The sequence below is a fragment of the Camelus bactrianus genome, chromosome 35, assembly GCF_048773025.1.
Source record: "Camelus bactrianus isolate YW-2024 breed Bactrian camel chromosome 35, ASM4877302v1, whole genome shotgun sequence".
Taxonomy (NCBI): domain Eukaryota; kingdom Metazoa; phylum Chordata; class Mammalia; order Artiodactyla; family Camelidae; genus Camelus; species Camelus bactrianus.
In genome coordinates this window covers 21021176-21035758 of record NC_133573.1, presented here as the reverse complement: position 1 = coordinate 21035758, position 14583 = coordinate 21021176, and the positions used below count along the sequence as shown (strand labels likewise).

The following is a 14583-nucleotide window of genomic DNA, read 5'->3' as shown; positions in this document are numbered from 1 at the left end:
AGTGCTGACCAGCAGCAGCTGGGAGCAAAGGTTTAGAAAAGCATTTATGGGTGAAAACTTTGCAGAAGACAAAATTCTCCCCATTAATCGAATTTCTGGGTGGGGGCACTTGGAAAAGAATAGTTTCATTTCAGTGGAGGAACAGCTCACTGGGTCTACAAACGCCACCATTGGGGGACCACCGTACTGTAGATTGAGGGGGTCCCTGCATGTGGGAGTTGATTCAAAAGCCCAAACAATGAATCCTCTCAGATTCTTTGCCAGCTGACCCAGGAAATGCTGTGCACAAACCCTAACAGCAGTGGGCACATCTATAAGGAATCCAACCCCTTCCCCACCACACATACAAACATCTGGGGAGATTGTAAGCTCACAGCCACACCATGCTGCTCGAGCCCTCCTGGTCCAGCTCCACATGCACTAGCTATGTGACCTTGGGTGAATTAGTCAACCTCTCTGTGTCTCTGCATTTGGAGGGGGTAATATTAGTACTGAGCACAAAGGGGTTTTGTGAAGGATGTGACAATCAGGGAAATGGTACTGGGGGGACTGCCAATGACTCAAGCAAGACCAGGATGAAACCAAGACCCTGGGGTAAGGGGTGGGACAGGAAGGCAGGGCAAGGGTAAGGGAGGCAGGTTTCCACCTGCTGTACTCCTAAAATGCTCCCCGAGAAACAGATTCTATTTTAAATACATGATGGGGAGAGGGGAGGGTATAGTTCAGTGGTAGAGTGTTTGCTTAGCAAGCATGAGATCCTGGGTTCAATCCTCAGTCTCCATTAAAAAAAAATTAAATGCATTGGAATTCCTAAAATCTCCATAGAACAAAGACTCCAAAAATGAATAATGTTGCACGTGTGTGTATGTAGTTGTTTAGAAAGTAAGGTAATATTTTTGTAAATATAAAAGAAACACTAAAAAATTCTATTTCTCACTTATGTTGGTTGCTTTCAGGATCAGAAATCTAGCACCTTCAAAAGCTGAAAAACATCACTGTCAAATTAACAAAACCACCTGTCAATAAGTGCTTCGAAAATTATTTTTAAAGGATGTACTGGAGACACTACAGTATCATGATCGGTTTTTTGGCATGAGCACCCTCTCTCTTTTTAACAGTTAAAAACATCCTCAGCATGTTAATCCCTTTGTGACATTGATTCTCTCGTAAGACAATCTAAGGGTGAACATTTGCTCCCTCCGTTCTCCATGCTTAATTTTACAAAATTTTATAAGATTACAAAAATGGAGAAATATGGTGAAGATATTTCTTTCACTTTCAACCACCGTCTGGATGTGGCTCCAAGGCAGTCAGTCCTCCCCCACTGGCAACAGACAAAGTCAACGCGGCTGTTTCCGACCTGCTGTGTCAGTATCTCTGTTTACAGACTCAACAGGTGCATTGCCCTCCTGCCACCTGGTAGCCCCTTCCCCGGAGGTCCGATGGGAGATAAGAGGCCACAAATGGACCAAACACTCCGCAGTGCTGGTCATCCGTGCGTGGCTCAGGACTGAAGAGCACACACACCAGAAGAGAGGGGTGCTTCTCTGCCCCGCTATGCAGTCCTGCACAGCATCCTTTCAGAACCAGCCCTTTCCCCCAGCACTTGGATATGCCGCACAAAGCCTGCCTTTTCTTTCCCCCTCCCCGGGCTCCCTGGGTCACCTGCAGCCAAGCTCTTCTCTCACATCAAACAGGGAAGGTCTCTCTGGCACCTGGAGTGGCGGCTTTCACAGAGGTTTCATCTGAACAAGGCATGGAATAGTTGGTCCCTAATTTGTAAACAGCGACCGTGATGATCATCAGTTCTCCTCACTGCCTGGAGGTAAAACCATTGCAAGCATCCTTGGAATCCATGTCCACATTCTCAGTGTTAAACTCACTGCATTACCTACGTTTGCATTTTTAAAATACTGTTTTTATTAAGTATTTTTCATGTTTGCATTTTTGTAGCTGGATGCCCCGTGTCACCTCGCAATGTTATTTATCAAGCAGCAGCTTCTGCTTTTTAAAGGAGTGCTCTCAGATACATGTATCTGCCAGGAATGTTTGTCTGTAACCTGTGTTTCCAACACTAACGGCTTTTACTTTTTTTTTGTCTTCAAAAAAATCTTCTTGGAAATGATTCCATGGTGTCACCAATAGAGGCAAATTTTCTCTCTTCATCAGTCTCCCTTACAACTCTTCCCTGTGTTACTGGCTTGTCAGAATTGTAATGTAATGATGAACTGATGTGGTGAAATCGGAATTTTAAAACATAAAATGCAAAGGCCAGGAGATCTGAGTTTCCTTTGTTCTTGGGCGCACAACAAGCATAACAAGTTTTATGAAGCCCCCATTTGTTGCTCTTGTGCAAAATGAAATGCCATTAAAGGATTCACAGCTGACTGAAGGCTTTAGCAGAGAGGATACTAAGTGATGCACTGCCACAGATAAGTATTTATATCTCCGTGTGATAGCGTGAACCTGGGCTCTGGCTCTTGGAAATTGCTGTTATTATCATGTTTCACTCATTTTTTTTAAGAGGCTTGAAGTGACAATTTAATATAGCATCAAATTAATACTTCAATATAAAGTCTTGTTTCAGTTAATGTTTTCGAAAGGTTAAATTGTCTGTAATCCTTATTGTGCCTCTGACTATGTTTACAGATCTCTCCAACAACATTCTTTATGGGGGGGGGGTGAAGAAAGGAAAAAAAAAAGAAGCCAGCCTGAAATTCAGAATTGCTTTGTTTTAGAATGACCAAACAAATAATCCAAACATTCCTTGAACTGATATTTTGGGATAATGATGTGTCAGTTAATATAATTTATTTTGGTTTCATATAGTTATGAAGTCAAAAAAGAATGTAAAAAGTCAAAAATGACTCCATTTAAGCTAATGTAAGAACAAAATTTACCACTTTCCTTAAACTTAATAAAATCAGGCTTAAAAGGAACCAACATTCCTCTGCACTATTTACAAACAGTCTTACTTCTGAAATATTGTAGGCTATACCTGAATGCACAAACTGGTGCTCCTAATTCTGTTTGTTACACTATAATAAAAACCCATAAATAAAATCATCATGAAAGACGAAATGAGTTTATAAAAACCACTATCATAAATGCAGCCAGATGCCGTTCACTCAGTGACTAGAACTGAAGTGCAGAATGGCTGCCCCAAGCATCATGGTGGGGACGTGCTCCAGGAGGCGGTGTGCCCAGCTGTGGTCACAGCTCCCTCTGGGTCTGCCTTCCTGTCACTTTGGCCCAACATGGCATCTTCTGGGAGGAGGACCCCAAAGGGCCCCCACCGGGTAGCCTGCAACTTGGGGGACATGTTGGGCAGGCTGCCCTCTCCCACCCCCCATCCAACCCTACTTCCTTCCTTTTCCCGCACCAGCTTCCATCCCTCACCAATATCCCGACCCCACACTCTGCGTGGCCTTCTGCTTGGGCTGGCCTCTTCTGAGAGACAGCAGACAGCAGGGGCAACAAATTCAGGGCCCCCAGGAATGGCAGAAGTTAGGACTGCCAGAAACAGAATGTGCACAGCTATGCAGAAAGCATCCAAACAAATAAAGGGTGCAATTTCAGAAATGAGCATATAACAAAAAATGAGATTATTTAAAATGGAACTTTTAGAAGGAAAAACATATTTTTGAAGTAAAAAAATCACTAGACCGGGGAGACAACAGAACAGCTGAAGAGAGCATTAGGAGTGGGTGATTCAGCTGAGGAATTTACCCCAAACTGAGTGGAGATGTTTGCAGAGGTAAAATGGGAAAGGAAGGTCAAGAGATGTGGAGGAAGGAGGCTGCCACATCCAGAGCTGCTGGAGAGACAGAAGAGAGAGGAGGGGAGGCAGGTGACATAAAAAGGAAAAAGGAGGCCATCTTCCTGACATTTCTAAGAGAGAAGCAAGAAATGCATGTGCTGCGTCTGTTGGTGAAGGGGCTCTGCTGGGAGCGGCCTTTACTGCACAGCTCCAGGTGCTTCTGGGGCCTAAAGCGTCAGTGTACTTTGCACATTTTGACAGACCTCTCCTCCAGAGAGAATGAAAAAGCCAAAAAGAGCAGGCTCGGAGCGTTCCTCCTCCTGAAAGCAGGTTCCATGCTGCAGCGCGGGGCTCTGTCGGCATCTCCCAGGAGCGCCGCCGAGCCAGGACGTGAACTTCACCCAGTGCGTGCTGCTCTGTCTTTAACCAGCAGCTTGGGAAGCCCTGAGGGAGGGTGTGACTTTTTCTCAGCACCACACCCTCCATTTGTTAATTTTAATTTTGGGCCTTTACAGTGCCTGTTTTTTCAGTTTGTCCCTATTCATTGGCCAATGACTGCCACTGTCCTTCATGGGAGGATGAAAAGATGTACTCCAGGGAGGGTCCAAAAAGGGCAGACATTCACCCCCAAACCCTTTACTGAAAGGTGAGGTACCAGCTAGCTTTTTCAACAAGGATTTCAGATTTTTAGGCTGACTTCTAGATTCTGCTCAAGTTACTAACTGCCTCCCAAATAACAAAGATAAGAAAGGATTTTTAAGTTAACTTTTATCAATTTTGTCAGTTTGTCAATTCTGTCTCTTTGAAATAAAAAACAAATTTAAACCCCACATTTCAAAAACTTTAAAGATAGTTCTTAATGCCGTTTTCATAAGGCATTTCTTGATCATCTACATTGGAACTTGTTCCCTCCCCTAAAATTTCTAAAATTTTACTGACATTGACTTTAAATTTTAATTAAAGCTGAAGCCACATGATACCAAAACTCTCAATGAATTCAGGTCAGTAAGGAAAGAAAAAAAATCAGTCACTTTAGGAGAAATAAGACATTCAAGTAGGTTCATGACCATTTTTTTCCTTTCTGGAATGCTTTTCTGCTTTACTAAGTGAATCAGCTGATAATCATTATTTATAAGACCTGCATTTGTTCTAGTCTAATAGAAATTTGAGGAAAAGGATATTTACACCAGAACAAAAATAGTTATTTTCCCAACTATAGAAAAGAGAAAAAGAAGAAACCTATAGAATTTTGCTCTGCTTAAGATAAATTTCCCTCTGGTCTGAAAGATGACGCGTTCCCTTCTTGGCGCACAGTGGAAATCGGGGTAGGATCTGCACCACAAGTGAAGACTAAGGCAAGATGCTAGAGCTTGGGAAACATCTAACTCCCTACGGTCGGTTTGAATCTTCATGATTCTGCATCAGTGCAACACTCTACTAGAAACCAGGCCCCCTAGTGGATCCAAAGAGTTAATGATTTCAACACTGAGATACAGGAAAGTGAGTATGTGGAAGAAAGGTTTTTGGTGATTCAGTCATTCATAACCACACTGATCATACAGCAGACACTGCTCTGAGCAGGTTATAAACATCAATTCACATAATAAGCACAACACCGAATGAAGGAGGTGCTATTATCCAAATTTTAGAGACACAGAAGCAGGTGTAGGAGGTTAAGTGATTTGCCCAAGGTCCCCCGGTTGGTGGGGACAAAGCAGTCCACTCCAGAGTCCCGGTTCTGAACCACCTGCCACCCTGCACTGCTGGTGAGCTTGGCTCATCAGATTAATCCCAGGAAGAATTTATTCAAATATCTGGCAATGTTCTGCTCTCCATAGGCTGGCCTTATGATAATTTTAACCTTCCAGAATAGAGCTGCAGCTCTGGATCTATTTCACTAAGACAAAACACAGTGAAAGAGAAGGAAAAAGAGAAGTCAAGTGCCACAGAGTAACCAGAGCCACCAGGAAGTCCGTCCAGTTTACTCCACAGGAGACAACGTCCCTGAGGGCCTGCCCCACCTGTTTGACCATTTAGATTATCAATTCAAAGTTGATTTGAATCAATCAATTTGAATCAGCCTAATGACTTGTCCAGACTAGACAGTACAGAAGCAAAAGCACATCAGAAGGGAAAAGCAACAAAAAGCAAGTAGAAATAGAAGAACTGACAGTCATCACCGAAGCAGGAGACAGAAAACATTTAAGACTAGACATAAATCTTACAACTAGTTTAAGCCACCTGACAGCCTCTGTGGAATTAGGTCAGTTAGTAAACACACAGCACAGGGAATAAGGTCAACAATATTATCATCACCTTGTGTGCTGTGTAACCTACAGAAATACCACAGCACTATGTTACATGCCTGAAACTACTATAAAATTGTAAGTCAACTATACTTCAGTTAAAAATAAAGTAAACACATGAACGAATGAATGAGTGAATGAATGAAATGCAGATGGGAAAGCTGAGGGTCAGAGACTGCTACAGCATCCAGTTCAGGACAAGCCGGGATCTAGGTCTCCTGACCTTCAACCTAGGGTCCTTTAATAAATCATATTAGTAATGGTGATTCTCAATCTTTTAAGACTCCATTTATTAAAAAATTTTTTTTCTTCCAGTTTTATTGAGATATGATCAGTATACAGCACTGTTCATGTTTAAGGTGTACAGGATAGTGACTTGTCTTACAGACATCATGAAATGATGACCCCAGTAAGTTTAGTGAACATCCCTCATCTCATATGGATACAAAAGAAAAGACAAAGAAAAAAATGTTTTTCTTGTGATGAGAACTCTCAGGATTTACTCTCTTAACAATGTTCATATGACATGCAGCCATGTTAATAATATTTATCACGTTACACATTCCAGCCCTACTACATACTTATCTTATAACTGGAAGTTTGTGCCTTTTGTCTGCCTTCATCCAATTCCCTTACCTCGGGTAACCACAAATCTGATCCCTTTTTCTATGAGTTTGTTTTTGAAGAATAATTGACCTGCAACACTCTGTTGTAAGGGCAACACTGAGACCCTTTAACTATATTTAAAATACTGTTTATTAACAGAAAGAAAAATATAGATGTTGAAGAAATGAGATTTTTTCCTGGATAAAGAACATACCAAGAAAATAACCACTTTGTAGGAGTTGAATGAAAGGAAATTATTTAGTATGGTGACAGCCCACGGAGCATGTTAATAGACTTATTGTGATCGCTAACATATTTTATGTAATGCTGATATGTCAGATCTGCACGTTCGGTTACAGTAAGTACCCCAGGGGAAATGTCTCAAACTGATTTCTGTAAAGTCAGAAAAGTCTGAACTCAAAGATGTCATCAAGAAGTTGATGTCTGAATTGCATGTCACGTTTTATTAGAATGGTATCATAGTCACTTATCGGAATAATATGTCTTCATCAGTCACTGAGGCATCACATTGCTTTGAAAGTTCTGAGACAATTTAAGGAAAGTAGAAAAAGAATGCATCAGTACGACATTAAGTTCCAGAGGGGGAGCAATGAAGTAGCATTCAGTTTAAAAGGTGGATGGTTGAGAGCTGCGTCCTGTAATTCAATTCATTCAGAAGCCAATGCCTTAGCATTTTCACCCTCACTCAAGGGTACTAATCCAGCACTTTAAAATCTCCTTCATAATAGGCACAGCATAAGCACCAGAGCACAGACTTCAAAAGGAATAGGTGTTATAAAAGATTTATTAGATGCTAAATGAATTTAGAGGCAGACTCATGTTTTTCAAAAACAAATCAGGGGCAGCCCCCAGCTTCCAGAAACAGAATGTAGCTTAGAGATATTTACAGACCTCACTGCAAGCAAAACTCAGCTGATCACGCTCTGGGAAGATTAGAAGAATAAGCAAGTGCCAAGAAATAACTCCTGAAGTTTACAGCAGAAAGCACGCCCGCCAGGTAAGGAAGCTCATACAGACAGCCCAGAGCCTGCAAATCCAACTGAGCAGCACCTTCGAAGCAGCTACCTGGAGAGGCTGATGCTTGACGTGATGGTTGAAACACTTTTGAGAATCCTCTGGTTAAAGCAACAGTGTGTGTGTATGTTTCAGCGTGTGGTTTAACCACCAGTTCTGAAGGTGGTTGCTGCAGTACTGCGATCAGAGGTCAGATTCACCCCACGAAGACTCCGCTTTCCCAAGGTGACACAGTTGTCCCGGTTCCTGCTGTACGACCTGCTGAAGGCTACCACCACCCCCACATACCAGAGCCCGGTGTGTGGCAGGCACTGTGCTGAGAGCCTGACCTACAATCTTCAGGGCTCGGTGTTAGGTTGGTGTTATTATCTCCATTGCATAAATTAAGAAACTGAGGCTTCAAAGTCTGGAAGTCACGTGGTTAGTTAGTGACAGGGCTGGGGTCTAAACCCAGGATTGCCTGATGCTGGACATCATGCTGTTACTATTTCAAAGGAAGGAAGACCTCTTACGACTCTGGTAGGGACCTGTGAATGTGTGCTCTACCAGGCACTCGTGCTAGAATTCCTCGAGAGACAAACAGACAGACAGGAGATGAGACAGGGCTAGTTTCACTTATCCCCAGGTGATTATGAAAGGATAACACTGAGGGGTGAAAAGGAGGTGGTAAGCAGACAAACACCCACTTTCAACACCCCGCTTCCGTCCTGTGCAAAAAACTTCTGACCTGCTGCCAAATCTTCAGCGGAGTGATTTTAAAATCAGAATGGGAGTCGCTGAAACTACTGTATAGAAGGGTATTTAGACTAAAAGTGTTACATGTATAACTAATGAATCTCTCATTCCCAAATGTTAACTGCTGGTAAATCTGGCCACAGTAATTTTTAAAAACACAGCTAGATTGAATAACTGTGTCAAATGTGTGCTGTTTATTAACTAGATATTTAAATCTCTGGCCTTAAGGATAATTTGTCACAAGTGTCAGCCTTCTCAGAGTTTCGAATGAAGACAGAGAAAAGGTACCTGGTGGTATTTCTTCAGGATGTTGTGCATTTCGGCCACATCTTCACTTGTGATGGTCTTGATGATATATCTCTTGTCGTAGGAGGTGTGGAACCGAGCTCCGCTGCGGGCCTGGGAGTCGTTGGGAAGGGGTGCGCTCCTGGTTAAGGAATTCTTCCCATGGGATGGGTGGGCGAGGGAAGAGAGAACCGGTTAAAGATGCAGCTTTCTAATTTCTGGGTAATTTGTTGTCCCCACAAGTTTTCAAAATCATTTGTGTTTGGAAAAAGTTGATAAGTAGGATGACAACATTTTCTACTCATCAATACCCAAATGGTAAGGTTTTCAAATGAAATGAAAACAGTGATTCTGATGTCTAGAATTATAACCAAAGTTATTTTGTTCACCTTGTTCTTTTGACTTGGACAAAAGTTCAGTTTTCCTTCTGGATAAAATTAGGCTCCAGCCACGAAAGAACCCTTGACATTCACTGAATGCTTCCCTACACGACAGGTATTCTGTGAAGCATTATGCACCAGGGACTTCTCCCAATTCTGAGAACCTTCCCATGAAACGGTCACTATTGATATCACCATGCAGATCAGAGAGGTAGAACAATCAGGCGGAGGTCACACAGCTAGTAGCAGGAAGAGACAGAATTCCATCTCCAGTGTGGCTGGCTCAGAACCCAAATTCTCAACTAGTCAACTACTCAAGCAGTAGATGACTCCATCAGTAAACTACACTGCCTGTGGCTGCCCTGGGAGGGCCTCAGCAGGTGTCAGAAGACTATGTTCTGGTCCCTCCTCCACCCCATCTCAGCCATTTTTCTGAGCATGATTCATCTCCTGGAGGGGATGAGGTGGGGCTCCTCTGGCATATTTCACTCCAATATCTAGTTATTTCATCCCAGGTTCACACTATCCACACTCCAGCTAGCCAAGGCTACCCTCCTCTCACAGGTGACTCTCCTGTTTGAATCTCCTGCTTTCTTAGAGCCTCCAGGAAGTCTACCCTGCTTTCCCCCAACCATTTTACACTGGTCACTTGGACTATTGGGATTAGCAAACCCTAAGCATCCAAGGGATTCCGGTCTTCGCCTCTGCTACCTGTGCTTGAGTACTAAATTCACTCCCCGCCTGGCCCCACTGGATGGCGTATGAGGGATTCAAAGGGAAAGACATCCCTCTTCACTTTCTCCAAAAGTGGGCATTCAGAAACACTAGTGAATCAAACCCTGTCTAGTTAAGGGGACACAGATGCCTTTCGAGAGGCAGGTGGTATCACCTCATCTTGACTGTCAAGGAAAGAGTTCCTATCTGTCCAGTATACTCAAGCCTCCTTATCCTTTCCCTCTTTTCCAGATGAACTTCAACAGGATTTGGCCGTATGAGGTCTAATTACACTGCCGTGGTGCAGGAGCTGGTGGACGCCCTTTTTGGGCAGAGGGAAAGGAACGTGTTCCCGTTTCCAGGACCCCAGCCTTGCAGCCACTGCCCTTACTTTCTGAGACAGCATATCCTGATCTGATGTGAGTGAACACACTTGCCAGTTAACTGAATGTGCTTTCCTTAGCTCATTAGAAAACTCGAGAGAAGGGGAGGAAAATCAATGTAACCCCCGATGACTTTAAGTAGCAGGATCTGGCCGTGTTCATTGATTAAGACAACTGAAATTCATTAGCTAGCCTGAGAATCACAAAAAGGATTTTCAGGATGAAAATGGAGATATTAAAAAAGTTTAGTTCTTTATATTGGCTTTTCCCTCAGAAATAAAAGTCTCCTTTACACCACTTCCTATGAAGAATAAAAAGGAAAAAAATCAAAGCGAATGCATCTTTTTGGGGTTTTAAACACTAGCCAAAAAAAGCAATGACTGCTCTTAGCTAAAGGTCTGAATTTTTCCTCCCAAGCATTAAAACAAGAACACTAGGAATGGTAAGACTACAAATTATTTTCAGGCATAAAAAAAAAATCAAAGCGAGAACAATCAACTTTATGAAAGCCAGGTGGACCAGGTTATAAACATTGTAAAACTGACAATACATGTAAGTTAACTTTTGGGGGGGAGGGGGGATTAGTAAAGGGTACTTATATTCAGCAAAGGACAGAATCAGAGCAGCATCAGTTCCACAGACTTTTTCTCAAGTGTTATTAGATACAAAAGTGCAGTGTTCCCTCGTGGACCAGGGGAGAGAAGAGGGGTGAAAGCTGCAGCATCAGTGCTTCTCAAACTTTAACAAGCACCTGAGTAACTGCGGGTGGAGGTGATCAGGTGAGAATGCAGATTCTGATTCAGGGGTGTGTGGGGGGGCATCTGAAGAAGCAGATGATGCCAATACAGTGGGTCTGCAGAGTGCACGTGAGAACCAAGAGCACCCGGACAGCGGCTCGACGTGGTCTGTCTGGTGCAGAGCATGGGGAGTCCAGTGTATTAACTGCTTTCTATACAAATGCACCTGTCTGAACCTCACCTTTCCCATTATAGTCTCTCCAACCCTGGTTTGGTTAAAATGGGAAATTCTACAGTGAAGATTAATAATTCATTGCATTCACTGGATTCATTCATTCAAAAAATGTCTAATAATACCATGTTCAAAGCAATATATGGGCTTAGGAAAAGGGCTAGAAGGCAGAGTTGAAAATGGACTAACTCCTTAGCTCAGATGCTACCTCCTTCCAAATTCTTCACCTTTCTCTTCAGATTCAAAGACATTGATAATTATTTATTAATGACTTTGCACAGGATACTGGCCTCCCGTAATGGCCTGGAATACAAAACTACAAATTCTAATCTTCATTCTGCCCTAACTCAAGTTTTCCATAATCACCTAAGTAGTACCAAGCCACAATCTCTACTTCAATGGGTGGAAGAATTTTTTTCAAGGCTCTCGGGTTTCCAGTAACTAGTGAAGTTAGGAACAGACACACTTTGTCAAAATTTAGAACATATCTTTCATAATCACTATGAATATAAAAATACATGAATCAAACCTACTGAAAGCCTTAGGCAAGTAGACAATCAGAAGAGTGAACGCAATTTTACACAAAATGTGTGATCCTTAGAATGACTCTAAGGCCTGGAAAAAAACATCCACATTCGTATTTCTTTCCACAACATATGAAACAGAAAAAGTCAGGTGCATTTTCACACTTGAAGATAATGAAACTGGGGTACAGTGGGGTGAAGTGACATGCCTAAGGCTCCTTCCTGGGAGGTAACCAAAAAGGGCAATTTACAAAGACAAGGCTAAGCGTTTGCCTTTAATTAATTCCACAATCATCGACTTTTGAAACCTCTGAAATAAGGCAGGGGTGTGTGTGTGTGTGTGTGTGTGTGTGTGTGTGTGTGTGTGTGTGTGTGTGTGTGTGTGTGTGTGTGTGTGTGTGTGTGTGTGTGTGTGTGTGTAAAGGCAGTGCTGAGTAAGGCAGGCTGCTGGTCTGGGACCTAGGAAATTCTCTCCACTCATCAGCCCTTGGAGACGTCATTCAGCCTCTTTGAACCTCAGTTCCTGGGACTGTGAAGTGAGGGAGGGTAAGCCCAAGGGAGAGGGCGGGCTGAGCTGGATCTCTCCCTCAGACCTCCTGCAACTCTGAGAATGTATTTCCTCGAAGACACGGCACACATGGCCCTTCGATGGTGATTTGATGTTTGCCAACAAAGTCCAGTCAGAAGAGAGTCCAGCCACCACGCGCCATCTCAGCAGGAGCATAAGGGTGGCTCAGGGCACCTGGGCCAGTGTTAAAGAGGAGATGACGATACTTCTTCGAGAAGCATGGAAATAACACATTAGAGTTCCCAGGGGCACTCGGGATGACTCCAGAAAGAACGAGGACATGGATATACATCGAACGTAGCCATCAGGTGGCTGAAAAATCTGCAATCTTAGGGAAACCGAATACTGAAATTCCTCAGCGCCCTTTGTTCTAAAGAAAAAGAGCACTGTGACCTCACACGGGATGTCTGTGAGGCCAGAAACAGCCTGGGAGTGACCTCCAGGAGCCCCCAAAGGCCCCCTTGTTTGTAAATAAATCTCATAATCAAAGAGCGTGACAGTTGGAAGTAACCCTGGAGATCATCCCAAAGCATCCAATTTACAGACCAGGAAACAGAGACACAACTAGCCGAAATGCCTCGCCTGTCTCAGTTCTTTAACGTCCTAGTGGGGTGGGCGGGACACGTGGCAGGCTCTGCAGCCGCCCCACGCCTCCCACCGGCCTGCCTCCCCGCCTGGGCTCGAGTCTGATGGCCACCACACTGAGATCCTTGCTGCAGACTTCTCCGTGGTGACCAACACCTTCTGATCACAATTTAAAGCCTGAGCCAGCTGGCACAGAGCCAGAGCTGCCTTTGTTTTCAGTTCTGCCAAGCAAAACATGTAAAAATGTCATCAGCAACAGCCTCAGTGCTAGCACAACCCAGAGTCCTCAACTTACGCTTCTGCTAACGTGTGCACAGAGCCCTCCTGACTCATTCCAGGACTGTTTATTACCTGACTTTAACTGAGGAGGTCAGTCGGCAGTAGGAGCCACCTTGTCCCCAGGCCAGAGCTGAGACAGATGTGTGTGTGTGAGGACAGGCTTTAGTGTGGCTGTGTCCCGGGCTCAGGGTCCGACAGCCTGTGCAAAGATGGGGTGGAAAGTTGCCTGGTCTCAGCACTTCCTCCAATCCTGGAGACAGTCGGACAATGTCAGTCCTATGAATGCTTCCCATTTCTAACCATGTGGCACTGTTCTCTGTGTCTGTTCGAATTAATTCATGGGATCTGAGACTTGCTGGAGGTTTTCAGTCTCTCATGGACACAGGCTTTACCTTCAGAAGACTATCCCATCCTCTGCCTTTCCCTGCTTACAACCCTATGGGTTTTCTTGGCAAAGAAAGCCAAGGCTGAAAGGAATCATCTTTTTATATTGCGAATGCTCTGGGTTACTCTCTACAATACTAAAGTAAAAATAAACAAGCAAACAGAAAAAGAGAGAAAAAGAAGTTAAGACACATTCACAAGTTAGGACAAGATTTGCATGGAAGAAAGAAGGTCGAGCTGAAGGGACCGTTCTAAAATATTCTTTCTCATCTTAACCACTTAATTTAAAAGGCCAAGTCTGAGATGAAGATCTGATCCAACCAAAGGCCTAAAAAGCACCACGTATAGGGTTGGCTTAGTCATCATCAAGATAATTCCCATTTCCAAATTAAATATTCATTCTCGGGAACCTTCACCCTTACGTACCTGTCTGTCTTTATGAGAGAGCTGCCAGGTAAAATTACCCAGTGAAATCTGCAGAGAGTTTGGAAAGATCTACTCTCATTCGAAAATAAATTCCTCGCCATGGACAAAGTTTAGGGGGTTATATACTCTTATAATTAGTTGACATTTAAAAAAAATTCAAAATCTGAGATTCTGAACTTCTCAGTTCAAAAGTGTAAAAGTGCAAAACACAGTAGATATTTGAGGTCAAAGTCACAATAAAATATGAGGGCAACAAATACACATGGAAGTTGGAAGTAAAAATTTCCACTGGTTTTCTAAAATGTCCTAACAGAACCGCCCAAGTCTAGGAGCCAGGAGAAGAGCGGAGACTCTAAATCCACAACACACACACTCATCTGAGGGTTCTGAACATCAAAACCATCTTTCTCTGTTATGTTTAGTTTATTCGCACTCTTGTTTAGTTTATTCATATTTTCTCAGGTCCACACCACCATAAGCAGAGGGCTGAGGACCTTTCAAGTTCCAAATGGCACTGATGTTGAAGCTGGAAGACAGTGTAATGCAGCACCAGACACGAGAGCTTTGAGTCAAGGCTGTGGGATTTGGGCAAGTTATTTAAGCTCTTTGTGCCGCAGTTTCTGTACCTGTTGATGACGAAAGTC

The 14583-nt window shown here is 43.3% G+C and overlaps 1 protein-coding gene across 2 annotated transcripts in view; it reads right to left on the bottom strand.

The window, feature by feature from the left end:
* The window catches only part of PIP4K2A (phosphatidylinositol-5-phosphate 4-kinase type 2 alpha), a 158934-nt gene that overhangs the window by 37912 nt on the left and 106439 nt on the right, over window positions 1–14583 (bottom strand). Inside the window, exon 4 of one of the 2 annotated variants that reach the window (XM_074358485.1) lies at window positions 8731–8883. The exons of the other annotated variant lie outside the window; for it this stretch is intronic. Coding sequence (XP_074214586.1) covers window positions 8731–8883 — 153 coding nt within the window. The remainder of the gene's footprint in view (window positions 1–8730; window positions 8884–14583) is intronic. 2 annotated transcript variants of the gene reach the window in all.